The sequence below is a fragment of the Astyanax mexicanus genome, chromosome 4 (assembly GCF_023375975.1).
Source record: "Astyanax mexicanus isolate ESR-SI-001 chromosome 4, AstMex3_surface, whole genome shotgun sequence".
Taxonomy (NCBI): Eukaryota; Metazoa; Chordata; class Actinopteri; order Characiformes; family Acestrorhamphidae; genus Astyanax; species Astyanax mexicanus.
The window spans coordinates 7,543,212-7,567,554 of record NC_064411.1 but is presented as its reverse complement, the minus strand read 5'-3'; the positions used below and the strand labels follow the sequence as shown (position 1 = coordinate 7,567,554).

Genomic DNA, 24,343 nt, shown 5'->3' with positions numbered 1-24,343 from the left:
TAGAGCTGTAAAATAGCGCTAATTAGCCTAGCGGCTAACGTCACTCACTATGCTAAGCTAATGCCATTGAGTGCATTACAAACAGCTAAGCTAATACTGCTAAATAAGCTGTGGGAGAAGCTGTATTAATGTGTATGAACAACTGTGAGGAAAATAGCACTTATTAAACTGTATTCAGAGTATTTGGGTATTGTTTTTGTAATAATACTGCTGAATGTAAAGCTATTGCTAAGCCACAGACATGTGACTGTAATTGTGTGAACAGTAGAGATGATATGAGTTACTCAGACACTGTTTTCATCTAACTTAAACAGGTCAGTTTTTTTTCTTGATTATTGAGTGGACTGAACTTTTGATATAACAGAACATGAGAAGTAAAATTTATTTTATTTAAAGATTTGAGATCTGTGAAAAAAAGGGAAAAGTTTATTGGTTACTGATGTATTTATTTTGACATTTGATTTATTGATTGTTATTGTTCTTTTATAACAGTTAAATGTGTGTTTTTGGTTTAATTGATCTAAATATTTAATCTGAAGGATTCTTAAATAGTTAATACATTTCTAACTCTAACACTAGACTCAAAATAAATAGTAATAGTTAATACTTACCAAGGTTAAATAAATAAATCTAGGGAAAAAAAGAAATGGGTGTTTAGGTTTGATTGATACTTTCACTGAAAGGTTAAAGTTGGAACTGAAAGTTGGAACTGAAAGTGAATATTTACCTGTGGTTTGGTCATTCAGATTCATTCAGATTCATTTATTTCATGTACTTTGCTCCCAGAGCGAACCTAACTGGTCCATTATTATGGTCCATATTGTTAATTTGTGTAACCTTAGTGTACGTGTCACACGTTCCTGTCTAAAGTGCTACACACACTCTTTGCATTCTCTCAATGAGCTTTAAGAGGTGGTCACCTGAAATGGTTTCCAACAGTCTTGAAGGAGTTCCCAGAGGTGTTTAGCACTTGTTACTCCTTTGCCTTCACTCTGTGGTCCTGCTCGCCCCAAACCATCTGATTGGGTTCAGGTCCGATGACTGTGGAGGCCAGGTCATTTTTTGTTAAAGTACAAAACTCCACATGTGTTCATTCATAGTTTTGATGCTTACAGTGAGAGTCAACAATGTAAATAGAAAATAGAGAAAACTCATTGAATGAGAAGGTGTGTCCAAACTTTTGGCCTGTACTGTATATATAAAAAATATTGTTACTGCGCAAAAGCGAACGTGACATCAGAGAGCAGAAGGAGGTTTAGCGAGGCACAGCTAATGGCTCAACTGTGCCCTGTCATCCTTAAAAACGAGAATTAGCTTATAACGCTTAATCCACCTTCTTTCCAGAAATTGGCACATTTTTGGTTAGAGGACACAATGAGGCACCAGCACTGCCCTATTTGCCACGTCACATACTCGAATCTTCCTAAGCATCTGACTGGATTCCACAACGTGGCGAATCCCAAAGAGAAGGCCCTGCTCCTGAGCCTCTCCAGCGGACGGTAATTACTACTTATAAAACATAACAGAATAGCAACTTTTATACTTTATACTCGACTACTTGTAAAAATGTTATTTATACATATTTTTATACGGAATTGCATAAACTAAAATATATTATTAATATTTAGCGTAAAGGGGTTGTTTCGATGTGAAGAGCCTCAATGCGGGAAAACGGTTAAAAGGCTCGACAGGCATTACGCAGAATGCCACTTTGATAAAACGGTATGTGAAACAAATTGTTCGCTTTTTCTTTCAAGATTTTTGTAATACGTTAGTACTTATAAGCTAATGTCTTGTTATGTGTTTACATGTTTTATAGCCCGATGAAGCTAAGAGCATCATCACAAGGTGCAAAAAACAGTACATCCTGGAGCAGCTAGGAAAACTGAGGGCAACCCATCCCCAGGTGCTGATGGTCAGCGTGCTGGATTTAGGCGGCAGGCAGACCACCCAGGATGACCGATGGACCCAACCACCCCCCGATGCACCAGCAGCGGCGGACCCAGCCTGCAGCCAGGGACATCGGCGGACTTCCAGTCCGAAAGCGGAAGTCCTGGGGAGTAGAGGTGTGCCAAAAAATCGATTCACATAAGAATCTTGATTCTCATTTACTACGATTCAGAATCGATTTAAAATGTCCCAAAATCGATTCTAAGGTCCAATCCCATTTCTTCCCTTGGCCCTACCCCTCACGGTAAGTTCACACTGCAGCGGCACGAAGCGTTTTTCGCTCCGCCTCCCACTGCCCAAAGCGACCGTGGCCGCTGCAGTTTGAACTTACCGTCAGACCCACACAGAGCGTAGGTGTATGAGAATCACCGGTAAGATGGCAGAACAAGCACTATATTACCTTAGATTAACGTGTAGTTTTAATGTTTTATGGCAGAATGCTTCATAACAAGCATAAAAAAGATCGCTAGTAGTTAGTTTCAGTAACTGTTAGCTAGCTAACAAGCTAACTTTCCAGTTCCACCTTAAATAACGCTACAGGTGGCAGCGGGCTGCAGCATTTAAGGCGGAACGGAAAAATAACAATAAGCTAATCAGAGCTAATTTCAGCTCCCCATCACAGAGGAATTAAGGAATGGACAATATGAATTAATTTCTCCACCTCCTGCCCCCTTTCTGAAGAAATACAACCACCTTAAATTAACTAGTTAATCAGCAGCTGCTCCTGAACTTTAGCTCTCCACTGCTATCATCACATCAGCCCAGCAGCGTCACCTACACACCACCGCTAGTAGCCTGGTAATAAAGCAGTGTTATTTATTATTTATTTATTGTTCATTAACGTCATTGTGATATCCCAGTGATTCCTCTGTCACTGAGGACCCACATTCCTGCACATTTTATTGTTTTTGTAACACATTACCTTCTCCAGGACCAGTGTATATTTTAGAGGCTTTTTTTTCAATAAGTTTTCAATAAATTTTTATAAATCAAATCGTTTTGAATCAAAAATCGATTTTGAATCGAATCGTGGCCCCCAAAATCGGAATCGAATCGAATCGTGAGATAGTAAAAGATTCCCACCCCTACTGGGGAGGTCCATAGACATCCCACCCGACACTGAAACACCTGGAATGTCCACAGATGTCAAACCAGAGCCAGCGCCGGCAGAGACCACCCAGGACCTCACACCCAACTGCTCAAACACAGACTGCCAGCGGCTTCTGAGAGAAAATCAGGAGCTCAAGGCACGTCTGGGTTTGGGGAAGGGAGAATGCCCCAGGCAGGACTGCCAGCATAAAAGCCAGGAGCTCTCCAGGATAGCGCAGCTCTACATGGCAAGCCCCCAGAAGAAGCTCCGAAATAAATTTTCCAGAAAGGATGATTTTGAAACAGAGCATGCCCCAAAATATGGTACGTGCATCTATTATCATTTTTCATATTAAAGGCAAAAATGTTTTCCAATTTTAACTATTTTATTCATGTAAAAATTATGTTTTACAGAACAAGTCCTACAAGACTTTTTTGTCTTCTGTGTCGGGGTCAATCCTTCAAGCAAAGTGAAAGACAACGGCAAAACCTGCCGGAGCCACGTCCGCAGGTTTCTTTTGTTTGCAGGAGAGGGCAAGCTCCTGAAGGGGGACTTTTCCTTTTTAGCCAGCTCAACGAAGATTGCAGAGTAAGTATTAAAAATTATACTTATCTTTAATTAGCGTAAGTTATACTTACCATTAATTTGTTATCCAACTGTGGAATTAAATTAACTGTTTGTTTGGGTTTGTATTTTGTTCTATGTTCTATTGTTTACAGGTGGGTGGAGGTTCTGAAAACAGACCGAATGAAACCCACGACCATAAGAATTAATCTAGTAAACATCCACAAGTTCTTCAAATTCCTAAACAACCTGCCTGCAACCCAAACAAAACTCAGCATGAGGGACTTCCAAAAGGATCCATGCACAGATAAAGGCGCGCCTGAAGGATCTACAGAAGGACGTCACTGTACATGGCGGAGGAAGGCAGTTGAGACAAAGGACACAAACTCATTAAGTTATCTAAAATACTTCTCTGTATTAAAGGTCCGTTACTTGCAAGATCTGGCCGTTAGCGCCTGGTCGTCAAGACCAGCCGGTTGTTAGTCAAACTGTATGTGTAAGAAAGAAATGAACTCCTTGTGAGTGGAAGTCGTTCCCAGAGCTCTGTTTTAATAAAGTGTTAATTGCTGAAGATGAAGTATCCTGTCTCTCTGTAACTTATCTCTATTTCAGGATTCCATCAAAGCAGTTCGTTTTGAGTCTGTTTATTAAAGTTAGAGGGTGTTTGCTTTGTTTCAGTGATTTAGGTCAGTGGTAATTGGTTATGTTTTGGATTTTAGCTGTTTTTTGGGAGGGAAAGGGTGAATATTGGCGATTTCCGTGTGTTTAGATGATAGTTAGAACTGTATTTAAATATTTTTAGCCAATGAGGGTGAAAAGAACGTACAGGGTCGAGGGAAGCGGTAGTAACGTCCAGGGGCCTCATGTACTAAAGGTGCGTACGCACAAAAACATTGCGTACGCCATATTTCACGCTCACGGTCTGATGTACTAAATTTGACTTGAACGTGTGAAAGTGCGTTCCCCCACGGAAGTTTTGTTTTGGGCGTACGCCTTTTTTTTTGTGCGTATGTATTGTGTTTTTGTCATTTGGCGACACTTAGAGGCGATGCATTGAAATTACAACTTTTAAGATATCCTTTATGCACACATTGAAGTAAGCATTATTGGGTAAAATAAAGTAAATTAATCAGACAGTTTCATTGTCTTACAGAAATAATCGTTTAACGTGTTTCCACTTAGCCTAGATCAGGTTTGCGCTGGAGTTGTTGGAGATGCAGCGTTGGCATTACTGGAAAATACTGCTAATGGCCGAATTGAGCGTGCATTTTCCGTGACCATTATGTTTTTTGGCCCATGATGATGACTGGCTTATAAGCAGTTTTAGATTTCCAAGAGCATAAGAAAACAAGCTAAGTGCGTGACGTGTGTCTTTTTGGTAGGCAACTCATTTAAAGCATTTAAATGAAAGCATTTATCTTAGAATAATAAAACTTAAAACATGGGTAATTATACGCTATGCGTATATAATATTATTATTATTATTATTATTATTAATAATAATAATAATAATAATATAACATTATACTCTGCGTAATTGAGGGAGGAGTCGTGGCAAGTGTGATGCTTTCGTGCATTTGCGCTTGATTTCAAGTTGATTGTGATGTACTAAGAGAAAGTACGTGGAATTCTGCCTACGCACGGTTTGATAAATCCGGATTTTTTTGTGCGTACGGAACTTTTCAGATCTGAGCGTACGGAACATTTTAGTAGGAAGTCCACGCAAGTCTTAGTACATGAGGCCCCAGGTCGGACAATGCTGCGATGACAACTAAGTAATCTGATTACATTTAAGTAATATTTTCACCTTCATTCCTAATTTTTTTAATTTTAAGTTTTTTTTTATTACTTTTTTTGCCCCGTGTGTGGGAAGACATATCCGGCAGCACAGTCCAACCCAGCCCGCCCCGGGGTCACAGTCAACGCCAAACCCAGTGTCCTAGAGCTTAGATTGGGCCCAAAAAATCAGACCCGACCCTGCCTGAGCTCGTGCACGTTCTGCCCGAGCCCGACCCATAAAATGGAAAAAAAGAACAGCTGGCTTGTGCGGCCAGAGCTGCGTGATTATAACATTTTAACTGGGGCACCTTTCTGTAAACAGTTTAACTTGTAAATTACGGGGTTATAATAGTTTGAACAATTTACTATAGCTTAATTTTATTTTGTTTTCACTTTCTCTCTTAAAATTCAGTTAGTTTTAAGTCGTATTTGGAGTGGGTTTGCTAGGAATGCTGTGGGAAATCTCTTGGGACACTGTAGCGCTTAGATTCTCTGCCCAAACCCGACCCGAAGCCCGATCCAAACTCAAGTCAGGTTCGGGCAGAGAATCTAAGCTCTACAGTGTCCTAGCCGCAGGAGGAGGGGGAGACCTGCTGTAACCCTCGCTGTGCCCGGGAAATTCTTCAATTGAAAGAGGAACTTCGGGCTGCTCGTGAAGGAAAAAGAAACAGGAAAACGTCTCTACAGTAGTCTTCCATATCCCGCGTTTTTTTAATTTTGGTACTGAATGGCCAGGCAGTTGGTGGCTGCAGTGAGTGTTTCTCCTTCTCCACACCACCATAAACTGGCTGTTTTCGGCTGTTTGAATAAGCAAAATCTGTTCAGAATAATGTAATGAACACTGCAACACTGAAAGAGTGTTGCAGTTAATAAAAATGTGTAAGAACAGCTAAACACAGCGCTACTTGTCAAACGCGGACAAGTGGAGAAGCTCCCAGATCTGCATGATTATAACATTCTAACTGGTGAATTATTTTAAACAGTTTGTTTTGTTACTTAAGGTTATAATAGTTTTGAATGCTTCATTATAGTTTAATTTTATTTTATTTTCACCTTTTCTCATCCAATTCAGTTTTAGTTGGTTTTTAGAGTGAACTCTACAGGTTTTCCCAATTTTCACCAAAATGATCAACTACCATCAACACCACCTGCTCTTAAACTGCTGGAGTGGAAATAGCGCTTATAAATAAATTAACAAACACAAAAACTAAGGGTATTTTCAATTTCAGGTCATTGTAGTTAGTTTTATAAACTCTCAATTCAGTTCCAATAAGTTACTTTTTTCTTTTAATTACTGTTTTTATTAGTTTTGGTAAACAAAAATGTTTTTTTACTTTCAGTTTATTATTTCATTTGTTTTTTGTTAATGATAATACTTGGATATTTGGTTAAATTGTGATTATCATGCCAGAGCTTTATATAAAATAAATATAGCATTAAAAATAGGTGCCTGTGTCACAGACTATTTCCTGGTGCCCGAGGAATGTGGTGGGAAATCTTGGGTCGGGTTGGGTCCGGGCAGATAAACTGTTTTTTTTTTCTCCCAATTTGGTTATCCAATTGACCCACCCCTTTTTGTGCATCCCCATCATCGGTGGCACCTGTGACTCTTGGAGGATGTGGATGAGCAGACGCCTCCTCCGACGTGTGTGAGGTCAGTCAGCCCTTTTTTTTTCAGCTGCTGTTGATGAATCATTGCCTGAGCAGCTAGCACGCTCGGAGGAAAGCACAGCGGCTAGGGTCCGATTCATCTGCTCACAGACGCCTCGTCCCGGCGCCTCCTTAAAACGTGATAGGGAGAGAGCGCTATCTACCCACCCGGAGGGAGCAGGGCCAATTTTGCTCCCTCTGAGCGCCGGCAGCTGATGGTAAAGCTGCATGAAAGGGGGTACGAACGTGTGACCTCCCGCTCATAGTGGCAGCGCATTAGACCGCTGGACCACTCGGCGCCCTGGGCAGGTAATCTAAGCTCTAATATTAATATATATCGAAATATATATACCGTGGCCCAAAAACCGCTCTAATGAAGTGTCAACCGGTGGATTAAATGTAATGTGGTGCCCATGTACAACTTCCGGCGCCGACGCGAGTGGCTGCCTGTTCCAGTAACTCCGTCTCCTTTGTGTGTTTTTTTTTTCAAACCCTCAGTTCCGTCGGTGGTTATGGGGAATGTAAACTCACTGACCAACAAAACTGACGAGGTAGCCTGTCTGGTGAAGTATCAGAAGCTCTACAGGGAGTGTAGCGTGCTGTGTTTCACCGAGACCTGGCTCACCCCCGACACGCCGGATGCTAACGTGGAGCTACCCGGCTTCTCTACAGTGAGAGCGGACAGGGACCCGGCGCTATGCGGCAAGCGGAAAGGTGGGGGGATCGCGCTCTCCATTAAAAGCAGATGGTGCAACCCTGGACATGTAAACGTGAAGGAGGTGATCTGCTGCCAGGATATTGAACTTTTAGCGGTGAGTCTCCGACCGTATTACATGCCGCGGGAGCTTTCTCACGCGATCCTCGTCTGTGTTTACATTCAGCCGAGAGCGGACGTGCAGGCGGCGTGTGACGTCATCCACTCCACCGTCGCAGCGCTGCAGACCCAGTACCCTGACGCCTTCTATGTGATTACTGGAGATTTTAATCACGTAACGCTGGACTCTACCCTGCCTGCCTTTTTCCAGTTTGTGGACTGTCCAACCAGGAATAACAGAACCATAAACTTGCTGTATGCTAATTTGAAGGATGCATACAGGGCTATTCCACTACCACCACTGGGGAAATCAGATCACAACCTGGTCTTCCTGCAGCCTCAGTACAAACCACTGGTACTGAGGCAGCCCACTACCACACGCTCATTCAGAGTCTGGTCTCCTGAAGCAGAGGAAGCCCTAAGGGACTGCTATGACACCACTGACTGGAGCGTGCTGCTGCACCCACATGGCGAGGACATTGAGGGGGTGACTCACTGTGTTACAGACTACTTGAATTTCCATATGGATGTTGCTGTTACCACAAAGACTGTACGCTGCTTTCCAAACAACAAACCCTGGATTACCAGTACCGTCAAGGACCTCCTCAACCAAAAGAAGAGGGCGTTCAAAGATGGACACCTGGTAGAGCTAAAGCGCGTACAGAGGGAACTCAAGGTACGTCTTAAAGAGGCCAAGGAGTCTTACAGGAAAAAGGTGGAAAGAAAGCTGCAAGATAACAACATGAAGGAGGTCTGGGGTGCTATGAAAACCATCACTGGGTGCAAGAACAACAACGGCAATCCAGTAGATGGGGGTGTGGACAGAGCAAACCAGTTTAACAACTTTTACAACAGGTTTGAATGTCCTCCTGCTGCCCCCTCCTCCTACCCTCCTGCATCATCACCATCATCTCCATTTCCACCACCATCACCTCCAACTCCACCATCACCCTCACCTCCATCTTCATCACCACCACCACTCTCTCCTCCATCATCATCTTCATCAGCACCATCCTCCTCACTTCCTCCATCTTCATCACAACTACCATCACCCCCACCTCCACCATCTTCATCAGCACCAACACCACCCTCACCTCCACCATCTTCATCATCAACACTATCAGCTGGCAGGCAAATCAGCTCCACCAGTCCACCAAACTTTACTGCAGACGAAGTAAGGAGACAGCTGAGGAGACTTCACCCCAGGAAGGCAGCTGGCCCGGACAGAGTGTCCCCCAGAAAGTGGTAACACTTACTAATGCTAGCTAGTAAGCCAACATAGGTTAGCTAAATTAGCCTTAATGCTGGATTTGGATTTTAAAATATATTAAGTTGTAAATTCGTGTTAGCTAGCTAGTTCTCCAAATAAGGTAGCCAGCAAGTGTAACTTTAGCTCGACTTCATTGTTTAGTCAGGAAATGTCGCCAAAACAGGGACGTAGCTGGTATTAGCAGCCTGTTTTTAATAATGTTAGCTCAACATTAACTAGCTGGCTAAATTTGGTGCATGACTAGCTAACCTAGGTTAACTAACTAGCTTAGCTAACTGCCTGGGTAAACTATGGAAGCCCATTCCTGCCACCTAAAAAAAATAAATAATAATTTTACTATTAAGTTAACTGCTATCTCAATATTTTGAGATACTAAGTCGTTATTTTGGTATACTATCTCAATATTTCGAGATACTATCTCATTATTTTGAGATAGTATGTCATTATTTTTAGATACTATTTCAATATTCTGAGGTATTGAGAAATATTGGTGCTTTTAGAAGAATCATACAATATCAAAATAAGCCTCCGGAGAGATTAGATTAATTTAATAACACACTGGACTTCTATTTTAGTGTGTTAAAGAGAGTGGCTGTGGCTCCGACTATTCTGTATGGTATGTATGTGTATAATTGAGCAGAACAGCGATGTGGAACTCAATTAGTCAACTCCTTACTGTTACAGCAGAAAACAGTTCACAAAATAATGACGTAGTATCTCAAAATAATGACTTACTATCTCAAAATAATGACTTAGTATGTCAAAATAATGAGAGCAGTTTACTTAATAATAATTAAAAAAATGTGCTGGATTATTTTTACTTTTTTAGGCGACGGGAACATGCTTCCATAGTTTCCTCAATAGTTTAATAAAATAAAAAAATGCATAGATAACCCAGTTAGTTAGCTATCTGTGAGAGTAGAGTGGCGTGCTGGAGATAGAGAGTTAAGGCACTATATTTTTAAGATTTCTCATGTTTAATTTCTTCTCAAATTTGTTTTCAGAACCAAGAAACTGCAACAAGTTTTTTTCAAGTTCTTGCCACCATCTACAGGGATGAGAGAGAATATTCAAGGAAGATCTATGATGTTGGCAACACTGAGCATCTTATTGAAACAGCATCGGCAGAACAACTTGGATATGTTGTTGTGAGAATTCTAAAATTCAACCCACAATTTCAGGAATTTATTGACGTAGATAGGAATGTAGACATCAGGAACTTAGATAGATTCCAGCTGTTCTTATCATGCAAAGAGACTGAATCATCTCAACCTATGGCCACTTCAGTGTCCCAAGCTCAGGTATTTACATTTATATTATATTACTGCATTTGGTTTTTTTTTTTTTTTTTTTAGAAAGTACATTTAGTAGATGCTGATTTTCTTTGTGCAGCATACTCAAGTTTCACAAGAGCATGAAAAACTGAGGTCCATTTTGGAAAAGAAAGCACCAGAGACACTTGATGAACTCAAAACCAAAGGCACTGTGACAGAAAAAGCAAGAATAAAGCTTGTTAAAGTGTGCGGATCTGACCTGGTGGAAAAGCATGGATTGTGAGTAAAACAAACCACCTTTTTAACATATTCAAGAAAAGTAAAAAAAAAAAAAAAAAAAAATACAGCAAATTATAGTGGCTTGTATAACACTGCTAAAGTACAGCAGAGTAAATGCTTTATATTTAAGTTTTGAGTTGGTTTTGTTTTTCTTCTATTAATTACTTATCCAACAAGTACTGAAAAAGTGGCTCTAGCAAAGAACATCATCGCTGTCTTCCCTGAGAGTCCAGGTGGATGGAAACGGGGAAGGATTTGTAAGCACATGCTTTGGTTCTCAGTTGTAGATTGTACAAAATCATATTGATTGTTTTTAAAATTGGGCATGATTCTTGCTCATGCATGTTATGTTATTTATGTTGTGGTTAGCTTATGTAAGGATAAGCATCTGCTCAAATTTAAATAATAATAAAACTGCTCTTCAGATATTTTTTTTCATGTCAATTAGTGTATTTGTGTACATAAATTAAATCTGAAAACTAGAGATTGAAACAAAAAAAAATGAAATCCTTAAGACTAACAAACGCAACAGTAACCCTAGCATCTTTTGTAAATGCCATTTTTTTTATTTCTTAATTTTGTACTGCAGTTAAATGCCAAAAGTAAAAAGTGAAGTGGCATCTAATTATTTGTATTTATGTGATTTGTTTGGTACATTTCTCTTAGCTTTAGTACAACATTTGAAAATATATAGTTTTTTCCAGAGATGTATGTTATTCTTATTTATTAACAACATTATCTTACCAGTAGCTGCTCTTACTGTTTTTTCTGTTATGCTTTTGACTTTTTTTTATGCCAGGAGCACTTTTACGATCCAGATTCTCATTCTGGATTTTTGGAAATGAGACTGCGCAACATTCGTCGAAAGCTAGAAGATGGTCAGCGGCATTATAGGTCAAACAAACGACGCTGTGAAGATGGTCCTAATCCGGACAAGGAGGAGGAAGATGGTAGTGGGACAAGTGAGTGGATCAACTTGATGAAAAGGCTCAGGCCTTCTACAGACAACATTTCATCGATCAAAGCAGCAATGCAGAAAACCTTCACCTGGCGCAGATCATGGATAGCCAAACATTCCCCTCTCCCTGTCTGAAATCTTTGAGGAATACCCACGCTTCTTGGATATGCCAACTCTGGTAGGTACATTACATTTTGCTTTTTCATTAGGGCTCACTGTCAGTTTTATGCCATGTGTAATGTAAATAACTTGATAATATTGTTAAGGGTTATTATATAACACCGTTTAGCTGAAAAACATGTGCACTCATGGAGGTGATATGAATTTCTCAGTAAGTTAATTTATGATAAAAGTGAAAAAAGGTCTGTGGCCTGTTTGGAACTCAGTTTGGCAATTTGTGTGTTATAGCTGGTATTATGTACCTAAATTAAAATGTCTCATTTTTTTGTTTCTTAAAAGCTTGATACAGAGTTTGGTAAAATGTTTGAGGGAAAAGGAGATTTGTTCTTAAGAAGATGGGAGGCTACCATCATTCCCAAGTTGAAGGCAATTGCCATCATGGAGACAGGCGATCTTGCATCTCTTAAGGACATGGAAAACCAGAATGAAGGTATATATTTTCAAATATAACTCTCATTAGATTTCACATATAATGCTACAGCCTCTGTGTAATCTTATTTTATTTGTGTCTGTGTCTCATTTTCAGATGAGAAGTGTTACACTATGCTTGTAGTCCTTACACATCTTCTGCCACCAGTTGCAATGAGTCGATGTTGAGTGAAGTTTGCATTAACATTCCTTGTTGATTTTGTTCCAGTAAGTCCATCTATCGATTTGTCTGTCTATCTAGAATAATTTTATTATAAGATACATTTTGCCTTTTTTAGTAAACAAATAAATCATGAAGGAAATTGAAGGTGGCTGATTTAGTTTAATCAAGTGTGAAAGTATGTAATTGTGTACATGCTTATTAACTGGAGTAACATAAAATTTAGAAACTGTTAAATCGGTCGTTTGCATTTTTAGTAAGTGTTTGCAGTAACAACTGATTAAACTCAAATTTTGGTTTCTTTTGCTTGGTTACATTTTAGGCTGGAAGCAGCATTGCTTCTCTTTGTGATGTCTGTCCTTCACAGACCCACCAGCCCCAGCTAATCTGTGTTGGAAATCTGAGGGCTGCTGCAAAGCAACATGTCATCGTTGGAAAGAGTGACCGAATCACTGTTCCCCTTGAAGAAGGACTGACATCTGCTGTGGACAAGCTATTTAAGCTCTACTGGGTGTGTAACCTGGCCTATCCATGTCAGCTAAGCTCCATGTTCTGCTTCTTTGAACACATCTATGACATGCCTCTCTCAACTAGCCGGAAAGCTAAGGTACTGAAGCTCATTTCGAAGGTTAAAGCATCACAATCCACAGCATAATGTACACTTGTCCAGAATGTCGACAGTCACAATTCACAGAAGTAAAGAAGCTAATTTGGCATCTTCGTGAAATACATGCATTGTCAAAGGGACTGAACTTCATTCTTATTTGTAGCCAGGATGGTTGTCCAAGGACTTACCACAACATCAAATCATTTACTAAGCATCTTTACAGAGATCACCAGTTAACATGTACCACCGTGCACTATTTGTTACTTCACATACTGTACTTGGCCTAACATATAGAACAGGTAGTGTGCTGCCACTTAAAACCAAACACTGTGGAGAATGTTTGTTTGGTGAGATAATTCACATCATACCACGGGCTGATGCTGAGTCCTTTTTGATGTTTATCTGGATTCTTTAAATTGAGTACTTTGATGAGCATTTTTATGCATATGTCAAGCGAACTAATGACTATGAAATGATCAGCTTAGATGATGCTTCAGATGTTAGGCCTCTTGATGTACTAGCCATTTACAACACAGACAAGCTGTACTTGAATCCAAGATCCAAATTGTTTAGCCTCACGTTTTGTAGTTCTGTTTTTATAAAAAGGGAATTTTATTTCTGTATTGATGTTCAATGTTAAATTCATCAGGTTTTCTAAAAATACGTGAGAACAGTGAACAATTGTGACTAATTTTATATGAGCTATGTTTTATACACCCCTTTACTGTTTGGACTTTTGTTTTTAGGTGTTCATTATCACAAAAGACAATGAATTAGTTACAAGCATGCATGTTTTTACATTTAAAATATCTAAAAAACATTGAGTTAATTTATTACTTATACCAAACGAAACTGTAACATTTTAAATGTAAAAACAGTCATGTTTGTTACAGTTCAAAATCAAACACGTGAATGTTAATTCATTGCTAATTCCAAAAGAAAATTGAACCATATATAGGCATGATAATAAAAATGGAATTGAATTAATTCGTTTCATGCTTTTTTTTAACATATTTGATACATTATCTTGATTATGCATAATCAACACAAGTTGTGTAAAAAATTACACATTTGTGAGTTCATTAGCCTGACACATTTAGTGTGTAAAATTGGATTACACACTGGATGTGTCAGAATCAACACAACATGTGTCGTCTCTGAGCACACTCGCACAATGTGTTAAAATTCGACACAGTCTGAGTCATTTTTGACACGTTTCTTTTTAGAGTGTACGTAAAAGACTTCCTAAAATCAAACTTGGGTAAAGGGAGGAACTAGAAGAGTTTGTGACACAGGGAGGAAAAAAGGAGGGAAAAAAAGAAGCGAGCCAGAGCTCAGGGTAAAAACTGGCATAAATTTATTTTTATGCAAACTAAGATCCAACACTGAGTGACTGTAGACAGGTGTTTCAATTTCATTGTCCAACCCCGGTATGTCCCAAATGTGTCTATAAACTGGGTATAGGATATATATGATATCTCAATAAATTTTATAAAACATATTTTCTTTTTTTTTTGTTTTCAGCTCAGAAAGTCCTTTTGTAACGTTTGTAATAATACTTTTTATTATTTTAAGCAATGTCTTTTTTTCCACAGATCTTTCAGACACATCCCATGTAAAAATGTCCCCAGAGCTCGTCAAGCTAGTCATACGGTTAGCTTATTAGAATAGGCAGCAGTGACTTCATTTAACTCACAATAGAAAAAAGGGCAATTCTGTTTATATTCTTTTTCCTAAAGTTCATATTAATACTTGTAAAGGGTTAATCATTTAGTGGGTGTTAACATATGAACAGCTCAGGCATGAGGGATTGTGGTAGCTGCCTACCGTTTCATACACAGCCAGTCTATCTCTGCTCTCTCCTACTGGTATGCAGATTAGCTAAGTGTCAAACGGTCAGGTTGTTACCGTCATTTAATGGTCCATATTATGTCAATTTACATTTGAGATTTGTAGGTATATACATACACATATTCACACATACACACACAGCCTGCTTAAGTTTACCTGTTTTTGATGTGTCCATTTTTGTAGTTCCACAAACTGTAGTTTATTTTTTTCACCTGCATATCCGATTAGCCTAAATTTTACACTGTATATTTAATTCCCAGCGCCAGAGAGCTTTATTTTCGTGATAAATATTTCTTAAAACTGCATTGACACTAATGTGGTGACGTGTTCGTGTGTGTTGTGTTGGTACATGTAGATCAGGTGCAGCAGTGCTGCTGGGGTTTTTAAACACAGGGTTCAAACACCTTTTACCATGTAAAATTCAAGCACTTTCAAGGCCCATTTTCAAGTTTTTTTCAGCACCTTTGAGCAAAGTGGTAAATTAATGATAACGGTGATATCTCAAAACTGCGATTCAGCGATAATCAATATATTGCAAAACTATCCTCCACACTTCACAGCGACTGAGCTACTGAGAAAAAAACACTTATATGTAAGTAAATAGCAGGAGTTATGGATTTATTGGTGTCAGTTTCACACAAGTTAAATACCAATGTTCTCAAAATACTGAGTATCTCAACATAATGTGTATCCAATAAATTTCGTTCCACTTCACGATTGAAAGATTATTGATCTACTGTTCGAATTATGATGTATCTGGCATGATACGTCATAAAGAAGAAAAGGAGATCCAGTCCAAAATTGTAGTTCCGTCAGATTTTATTCAAAGAATCTTCTGAGCAAAACATCAAATACATCAAAAATTGAGTAAAAATTTTGGATACATCAAAAATTGAGTAAAAAGATTATTGAAAAATTGAATTGAAATAAAAAGGTGAAAATAAGAGGAAAACCCCAAAGGTGAGAAAAGTTGGGGTTTCCAGAGTTCTCGGCTGTGTGAACAGGACCTGTGGCTCTGTAGTCCCTCTCGGGAGAAGCTCTCCCGCCCAACTCTACTCTTCTTCCTAGACAGAGAGTCTAATAAATACAGGCATTCGCCTGGCCTCAGTCTAATGGTGTGTGAGGAGGCTCCTCACACCCCCCGGATCCTGATACTGATAAGCAGTTATTCATCCTATACGTCAGCCGAGAACTCGTTCACCCCAACCTTATCAGACTATAGATTACATGTACAGAAACTCATGGTTCTGCTGGAAAAAATCAATCATGCTAAGTTGCAAGAAAAACGGCCTTGCTTTGAGCACAAGGACACAATATACATACATTCTAAGTCACAATGTGAATCATCATGAATCGTGCTAAATGCTTGAATAACATACTGATTAAGTGAAATGCTGATTTAGTTACACACAGATTAACCCTTTAATCAATGAACAATGAACATAATAAGGCAAAACTCCTCCGTATTCTTACACACTTGTTAATTCTTCACAAAAAACAAACAAAAAAATCATATATTTATGTTTGAAGCCCAAAATGTGGCAAAAGTTTGAAAAGTTCAAGGGGGGGCCGAATACTTTTGCAAGGCACTGTATATAGTGGTTGCTTGAATGTATGTTTGGCTGTGCACAAAAGCTTTTGGCTAAATGCTTAAGTTGAAAGAATAGATAAGATTGCAGATCTTGCAATATAAAAGCCTTTTATTGAATCACATAGATATGAATATGAGTAAATACATAAGGTGATGTAAAACAACGATAATAGCTGGTACTGGATAAAACAATCAATAAAGTAAATGGATTAGATATTTTTAGTACCTTTAGAGATATAAAAAAAAAACCTTTAGCAAAACGATACCAAATAAGGAAAAGATAACAGAGTATATAACTTTAGCAACACAACACAACCAAATATCCCTGTAGATTAACTTGCAGATTTTTAATCAGACTGACTGAACCATAGACCAATGAGAAAACCAGTAGAGCAGGGGTGTCAAACTCATTTTGGCCGAGGGCCACATTGGCATATTGGCTGTCCTCTGAGGGCCAGATGGAACTTATAAATGTAATAAAATGTAACCAAATGTAATATAAAATGAATGTAATTACTCCTTAATGTTAAATAACTCTCAATATACTATTTATTCAATCAAATATTACAGTTGCATGGAAAAAAATGTTTGCTTTTTGCTCTATTAACATAAATCCTTTTAATTTGTCATGTTATGAAATCCAAAAACTCCATCAATCAAGAACCAAACTATTCAAGTGAATAGAAATGACATAAAATACAAGTTACATTAACTTTGATCAAAACGTTTGATACTGAAATAAGGCTTAATAAATATAAAATAAAAAATTGTGAGCTGTTAAGAACATGTGATAGATTTGGCATTTCCTCAGATTTAGCAGTTCCTCATACAACCACTAGTCGGAGCTGCAGCAGCAGCACAAGCCCGCAGTCTTTACTCAGTCAGAGCTACAGCCCAGCCACGGGCTACAGGGCTCAGCTGAGGCAGTCTGGAGCGTTTTTACAGTTTTAAAAATTCTTCTGTGTAGAAAATAAAGATTTTAACCCCACTAACCGGATAATACAGCTCTCTACAGTTCATCTTTCAGCCCAAGCAGCTAATAGCAGCAGTTTAGAGCAGCCGTCACAGAGTCACTGCTCGGATTACATTATAAACAGGTCAGTTAGCGCGCTGCTAACCTCAGGATGTTTATAACTACGGAGTTTAGTGAACACACCACGGCTGCAAGGTTAGACTGTTGAAGGCTACTGAAGACTAATTAAAGGCTATTGGAGGTTATTGAAAGGGTTATTGGGGGCAGAAATCAGTAAAGGCTGGTTAGATAAGTGATTCACGTCCTCGTGCCTCTCTGTGGTGAAACTGTGACTAGCACTGTCACAGTGATGTTTATTAACGTCATTAAAACAGATTTTGTCAGCTATTGTCTTATAAATATTTACACAGAACTTATATCTCTCCTAACAAGTGTTTATTTTGGTCAGTAACACTCTTCATAACACAAAAGTCATACCGGTCTTTCACCTTGAAGCACAGCCGTCCGTCTGCATCAGCTTCTCTTTTTCTGGACATTATGGGATAAACGTTTGTATGTCTCAATTCCACCCGCGAAGTTACGCCTTCCCTCCGGCAGGGTTTCCACATCAATGACTACACTGCCGTGTAGTGGCAGTAAGCCGTAACTTCACGGGTAATACAATCGACAAGCATTGTGGGAAATGTAGTTTTTGGTCAAAGAACGCTTCTGACCTATTTATTATAGACACTAAGATCTTACAAGCTCTCGCTTGGATGTGGCCACATTTGGCCCGTGGGCCTTGTGTTTGACACATGTGCAGTAGAGGGAATCAAGGATCCTGCAGTCTTACTGCTGCATAGCCTGCTGAGTGTTGCTTTCAGTATGGAAACTACAGCTAGACCGTTTTTTTTTTTTTTTAACTCTGAAAAGGATTTTGTTGGCCTTTTGTTGCAAGCTAAGAATATTCTCTACTCCTAAGAATACTCTACTCCTTTAAACTACAACATCTAAATTTTAAAAGACTAAGTAATGCTAATCTAACATCTGGAGCAAACACTGGCAGTGCCCTCGCTCCAACTACAAACTACAAACGTGGAGTGGAGGAAAAAATAAAGAAAGTTTTTATATGTAAACAATTGAGAATGTGTTAAGGCTGTAAATGACATAAGTTGACCAAATGATCATTTCCTACTTATGGCAAAGCATATTCAATTTTTAAACCTAAAAATGTCCCAGAATGATAAAATCCTCACTTTTGTTTATTATTAGTTCTAAAGCTAATGCTGAGATTTAATATACGATTTTACTCTGAGCTAGCATCATCGCTTTACTATTTATTCAGCATATCACTGAAAAAATTGTAAAAATGTATGTTCCTAGTTTATGCTGTTAGTGGTACCATTTATGATTCTGTGTGTAAAAACTTCTTAAAACACAACACTAAGTGTTGAAGAGCTCTGCAGGCATTAACTAATGTAGGTATACAAACATACATAAAAACACAGCATGAAATTCAGTAAACATCATCTCTGGATAAGATTCATTTTTCTGAACCTGTAAAAAGCCATTTTTAAATGAAGTTCTTGTAACAGAGTGAAGATTTTGTGCATGATGAGGTGTTTTTGGCTGTCTGAAAGATTTAAGGTTTGCATTTTTTATGGCAGAGGAACAGATTTGGGATACTTTTCTATCTTTTGTGAATGCACTGATGTAATATAAGTTCACTCTGTAAAGTAAAACTCTTCCCACAGTCTGAACAGTGATACGGTTTCTCTCCTGTGTGAATGCGCTGGTGATTTTTGAGATGACCCTGTTGATTAAAACTCTTCCCACAGTCTGAGCAGTAATAAGGTTTCTCTCCTGTGTGAATGCGCTGGTGTATTTTGAGATTACTCTGTTCAGTAAAACTCTTCCCACAGTCGAAACAGTAATACGGTTTCTCTCCTGTGTGAATGCGCTGGTGCAGTTTGAGAGTACTCTGTGTAGTAAAACTCTTTCCACAGTCTGAGCAGTGATACGGTTTCTCTCCTGTGTGAATGCGCTGGTGTATTTTGAGATGACTCTGTTCAGTAAAACTCTTCCCACAGTCGAAACAGTAATACGGTTTCTCTCCTGTGTGAATGCGCTGATGCAGTTTGAGAGTACTCTGTTCAGTAAAACTCTTTCCACAGTCTGAGCAGTGATACGGTTTCTCTCCTGTGTGAATGCGCTGGTGCAGTTTGAGAGTACTCTGTTTAGTAAAACTCTTTCCACAGTCTGAGCAGTGATACGGTTTCTCTCCTGTGTGAATGCGCTGGTGTATTTTGAGATGACTCTGTTCAGTAAAACTCTTCCCACAGTCTGAGCAGTGATACGGTTTCTCTCCTGTGTGAATGCGCTGGTGTATTTTGAGACTACTCTGTTGAGTAAAACTCTTCCCACAATCGGAGCAGTAATACGGTTTCTCTCCTGTGTGAATGCGCTGGTGTTTTTTAAGATTACTCTGTTGATTAAAACTCTTCCCACAGTCTGAGCAGTGATGTGGTTTCTCTCCTGTGTGAATGCGCTGGTGCAGTTTGAGATGACTCTGTGTAGTAAAACACTTATCACAGTCTGAGCAGTAATACGGTTTCTCTCCTGTGTGAATGCGCTGATGCAGTTTGAGATTAATCTGTTTAGTAAATCTCTTTCCACAGTCTGAGCAGTGATACGGTTTCTCTCCTGTGTGAATGCGCTGGTGTTTTTTGAGATCACTCTGTTTAGTAAAACTCTTGACAGAGTGCTGATGTTTCTCCATGTTGGGACTTGGCTCCATTTGTCTGTGAAATGTAGATTCTTCTGGATGGCTTGTGCTTCACCTCTTTCAGCAGTTTAACACTGTTCTTTATTAAATATCCTGGTTGTTTATTCTGGAAAAACAAAGAAAAAAAATTTTGTGTATTAAAATAAAAGCAGGTCAATTAACCAAAAATAACTACCTACATTAGTTGCACTATATGGAGAAAAATACTGGGACACCTTCATACTACAATAAAGGCTTCAGTACTTTTATCCCATTATAAATTCACAGACATTTTAATATGTAGTTGTATCTTGACTGTCAGCAGGCTGCAGCTGCAAAATGTATGTAGCAGAAACACTGCTGCTGTCCTGAGCACTGAATACAGTGTTATACTACTACTTTAGTAGTATCACACTTTACACTATAATCCATACTACTAAAACTTGAAGCTCGGCTGCGCTCCGGTCCACACCTAGAACCTCCCGCTATGAAGCCGAGCGGAGCGCAGTGCGGCCGAACCGAGTTCCTCGATTAGGCTCGGCCCTGATGCAGAATTTTAGATTTTAGATGCAGAATGAGCACACCTGATGCTTCCACAAGTGATTAAACAGGAGAGATAGTTGAGGGAGGCAGGTCTAATTCAGTGGTTCGGCTTTCAAAGGTCTGATAAACTTCAGCTTGCTCCCAATTGTGCCGGAAAGTGGAGTTGACTAGCAACGGTAATGCATCTAATCTGTTCCACCACCTCAAGCAGTTTCACTACACACAATATCTTCCTTATTCTGGCTGAAGCACTTATGTAGTTTATGTTGTATCTAAGTTATTTATAGTTGATATAGGTTTGTTTATTTGACGGTGATATCGTGTTCCTTTTATATAAATGAAGGCTTTCTGCATTCTTTATCCTGGATGAGGCACTTTTGTTTTGACCTGTTAAATATGTTTACAAAAGGATAAGATGCTCTGCCTCTGTTGTAATGTAAAGTTATTTATATTGGTAAAATGTAAATAGGTTATTGGTTTGTGTTTGACAGAGATGTCATGTTTTTATATTGCTACATGCAAATAAAGGTGAGCATTAATTCATTCTGACCATTTTTTAATTTCTAAAGTATTATACAGTTTTTTATGAGAGGAGGCTTTAAAGACAGTAATAGGTACAGATTTCCATTGCAGGGATTCCTAACAGTTTTTCTGAGGCCTTCCAAATATTTATATCGATATTGAAATTATATTGTATCGACCGAAATTAAGGAATGTATCGTGATATAAATTTTGGCCATATCGTCCAGCACTAGCTGTAAATATGTTATACTGCTCTAACAAAGTGCATCTCATTTTATCTTATAAATATCTTTGTAATTTTCTGACTTGCAGTATATCTCTACCCCTCACCTTTTATAATCAAATATTTAGTTTTTCAATACAATAATTTCAGTGACCAGAAGCAGAAAAAGCCTGTATTAAATGTATATGCTTGATGAAGAGTCTCGACCTACCTCTTCCTGTTTTTATGTTCTAGAAATTAGATAATATTACTTTTTTTATTCAGGTGTAGGACCATTTATGGGATAATTTATCTGCATACAATCACAGCTCCAGAAATGACATTAATCTGTTTTAATAAGGCAGTATGCCATAAATATCGTAAGAAATAATGTTGCCAATATTTTTGAATATCATGAACTATATTACCCTGAAATATGGAGCCATATCACCCACCCCTAATTATCACATTCAGGGTAGTACTTAAAAATTCACACTGTTTTCATTTCCTATTATATATCTTCTAGAGACATTTTATATATGTCTATGTCCAGTATAATTTATTTTACTTTAATCCTGCATATATGGAGTGCATTATTACCCAGCAAAAAGCTACACATCGGCCCTTCGTGGGCTAAGTGCGGGCACTGTGGGCAGGGGCTAGCCCATTAAAATTACAAACAGGCCCAACATGGGTTCTCTGTGGGCAGCCTGTTCTTTGGCTGGCCCACTCAAATCCTATAAAAGGCCGCTGTGGGCTAGCCTAAACTGGTCCAGTGCATTAATGCCCCTGTAGGCCCAGTGTGGGAATTATTTGGACAGCCAACACTTTGATGCGCCCACACAAATCCCAGGCAGGCCCACTGTGGGTCAGCCCACATTCAGCCTGCACCATTTCACACCCTGAAGGGCCAGTGTGGGATATATGTGGGCAACCCACACTCTGGCATGCCCACACAAATCTCATGCAGGGCCACTGTGGGTCAGCCCTAATTCAGCCTGCACCATTTACACACTGTAGGCATTGTGGGTTATATGTGGGCAACACGCACACATATGTGAGCATGCCCACACAAATCCTATGCTAGGTTACTCTGGGTCAGCCCAAATTTACCATACAATATTTTACAATCTGAAAGTTTGTGTCATAACAAGTTCATATGAAGGGTATCTGAATATTTTTTATTGTTTTTGTCTGTGAGAGCTAGGTAGATTACCTAGCTTAGTGGATAGGAGCAACACTGTGTGAAATGTAGTATCAGCTCTGAAAGATTTTCTAAACCAAAAGTGGAGAAAAATCAAGGTACCACAGCAGAGTTGTGCAGAGACCTTTGGAGGGGCACACACACACACACACATAGTAACATCTCATATTTTTCAAGACATATACTGTATAGCTATACATTTTTATTTATAAAAATATTTTTATTTAATATTTTGGATAGCTACGAATTTGCTCCATGGTGCTGATTCATAATCTCACCTTTATTATTGGTAGTGCTGATAATAAATAAATAAAAATATTAAATTATAAATGTTTTTGTGCTTGACTATACACTTTGTGTAAGCCAGCAAGGTTATAAAAGTTACATATTTTTTTATTTTTGCATGTGATATTTAATTGTGAGGATCATGTAACCAACGAATCCACCCCCCTCCCCCTCCCCCCTCCCTGCACGTGCCTTTACCACAGAGCAACGATCAAGCTTAAAGGCAAAGTCAGTGAGTGACTTTGGTCTGTCAAAGTGACTGAAAGGTAAGTTATAATTTCTGTTCTACTATACGCTTTTCTATTTTTTGCTAAGATACGCTAATGTGGTGCTAATGCAGTTACCACTCTCAGGTTATTGTAGCATTATAAGGGTAGCTATGTTGAAGTTAGCATTGTGCTAAAAAAAGTTAGCATTGTCCTAAGTTAGAATGAGAATTTACCTCACATTTAAATAACAAGAGGGGCTCCCAAGTTGGCAGCTTATCTCGGCTCTTGGAGAAAGACTGCTGTTAAGTAAGTTAACTTTATATCCAAGTATGTCAACAATAACCAGCTAAGGGAACAATGGCTTGCTAAGGGAAATATTAAGGGGAATGGAAAATGGAAAGATATCCACTTAAGCTAAGAGAAAGATAGCCAGTTAAGCTAAGGGAAAGATAGCCACTTAAGCTAAGGGAAAGATAGCCAGTTAAGCTAAGGGAATGATAGCCAGTTAAGCTAAGGGAAAGATAGCCAGTTAAGCTAAGGGAAAGATAGCCAGTTAAGCTAAGGGAAAGATAGCCAGTTAAGCTAAGGGAAAGCTAGCCAGCTAAGCTAACGGAAATATAGCCAGCTAAGCTAAGGGAAAGATATCCAACTAAGCTAACGGAAATATAGCCAGTTAAGCTAATGGAAAGCTAGCCAGTTAAGCTAAGGGAAAGATATCCAGCTAAGCTAAGGGAAAGATAGCCAGTTAAGCTAATGGAAAGCTAGCCAGTTAAGCTAAGGGAAAGATATTCAGTTAAGCTAAGGGAAAGATAACCAGTTAAGCTAAGGGAAAGATATTCAGTTAAGCTAATGCAAAGATAGCCAGTTAAGCTAAGGGAAAGCTAGCTAGCTAAGCTAACGGAAATATAGCCAGTTAAGCTAATGGAAAGCTAGCCAGTTAAGCTAAGGGAAAGATATCCAGCTAAGCTAAGGGAAAGATAGCCAGTTAAGCTAATGGAAAGCTAGCCAGTTAAGCTAAGGGAAAGATATTCAGTTAAGCTAAGGGAAAGATAACCAGTTAAGCTAAGGGAAAGATATCCAGCTAAGCTAAGGGAAAGATAGCCAGTTAAGCTAAGGGAAAGCTAGCTAGCTAAGCTAACGGAAATATAGCCAGTTAAGCTAATGGAAAGCTAGCCAGTTAAGCTAAGGGAAAGATATCCAGCTAAGCTAAGGGAAA

The 24,343-nt window shown here is 38.9% G+C and overlaps 7 protein-coding genes across 16 annotated transcripts in view; 3 read left to right on the top strand and 4 right to left on the bottom strand.

The window, feature by feature from the left end:
• The window catches only part of LOC125801377 (zinc finger protein 239-like), a 503,775-nt gene that overhangs the window by 44,968 nt on the left and 434,464 nt on the right, over positions 1-24,343 (bottom strand). The window lies entirely within an intron of this gene.
• Positions 1-24,343, top strand: part of LOC111189801 (uncharacterized) — a 253,995-nt gene that overhangs the window by 407 nt on the left and 229,245 nt on the right. Inside the window, exon 1 of one of the 2 annotated variants that reach the window (XM_049477654.1) lies at positions 881-959. The exons of the other annotated variant lie outside the window; for it this stretch is intronic. The gene's annotated coding sequence lies outside the window, so the exon portion shown is untranslated. Of the gene's footprint in view, positions 1-880; positions 960-24,343 lie in introns of those variants that run through there. 2 annotated transcript variants of the gene reach the window in all.
• LOC111188821 (zinc finger protein 658B-like) overlaps positions 1-24,343 on the bottom strand; it is a 241,480-nt gene that overhangs the window by 44,968 nt on the left and 172,169 nt on the right. The gene's annotated exons all lie outside the window — the stretch shown is intronic.
• Positions 1-24,343, bottom strand: part of LOC125801399 (zinc finger protein 239-like) — a 240,236-nt gene that overhangs the window by 205,893 nt on the left and 10,000 nt on the right. The gene's annotated exons all lie outside the window — the stretch shown is intronic.
• LOC125801476 (uncharacterized) lies at positions 2,303-4,175 on the top strand. Its single transcript, XM_049478253.1, has 3 exons — positions 2,303-3,363; positions 3,454-3,628; positions 3,760-4,175. Exons 1-3 carry the CDS (start codon positions 3,084-3,086, stop codon positions 4,085-4,087), a joined length of 783 nt encoding a protein of 260 aa, XP_049334210.1. The 5' UTR covers positions 2,303-3,083; the 3' UTR covers positions 4,088-4,175.
• The window catches only part of LOC125801152 (uncharacterized), a 261,943-nt gene continuing 244,993 nt past the window's right edge, over positions 7,394-24,343 (top strand). For 2 of the 5 annotated variants that reach the window (XR_007438630.1, XR_007438632.1), the window contains exons 1-4: positions 7,394-8,702; positions 10,122-10,418; positions 10,510-10,927; positions 11,470-11,590. Coding sequence is in view for 1 of the 5 variants with exons in the window: in XM_049477356.1 (XP_049333313.1) it covers positions 7,447-9,092; position 10,122 (1,647 nt within the window). In the remaining 4 variants the exon portion in view is untranslated. Of the gene's footprint in view, positions 9,093-10,121; positions 10,419-10,509; positions 10,928-11,469; positions 11,807-12,087; positions 12,233-24,343 lie in introns of those variants that run through there. The other 3 variants (XR_007438631.1, XR_007438629.1, XM_049477356.1) reach the window with 3 other exon arrangements.
• The window catches only part of LOC125801286 (zinc finger protein 239-like), a 297,606-nt gene continuing 291,156 nt past the window's right edge, over positions 17,894-24,343 (bottom strand). For both annotated transcript variants that reach the window (XM_049477755.1, XM_049477753.1), the window contains exon 2: positions 17,894-20,289. In XM_049477755.1, the coding sequence (XP_049333712.1) occupies positions 19,089-20,195 (1,107 nt within the window). In that variant the 5' untranslated portion in view covers positions 20,196-20,289 and the 3' untranslated portion in view covers positions 17,894-19,088. The remainder of the gene's footprint in view (positions 20,290-24,343) is intronic.

Excerpts from the sequence above, each read along its gene's own strand:
- LOC125801476 (XM_049478253.1), top strand. The coding sequence starts at position 3,084 with ATGTCCACAGATGTCAAACCAGAGCCAGCGCCGGCAGAGACCACCCAG. Across the intron at positions 3,364-3,453 it reads AGAGCATGCCCCAAAATATG|AACAAGTCCTACAAGACTTT; the intron begins GTACGTGCATCT and ends TATGTTTTACAG. Across the intron at positions 3,629-3,759 it reads AGCTCAACGAAGATTGCAGA|GTGGGTGGAGGTTCTGAAAA; the intron begins GTAAGTATTAAA and ends TATTGTTTACAG.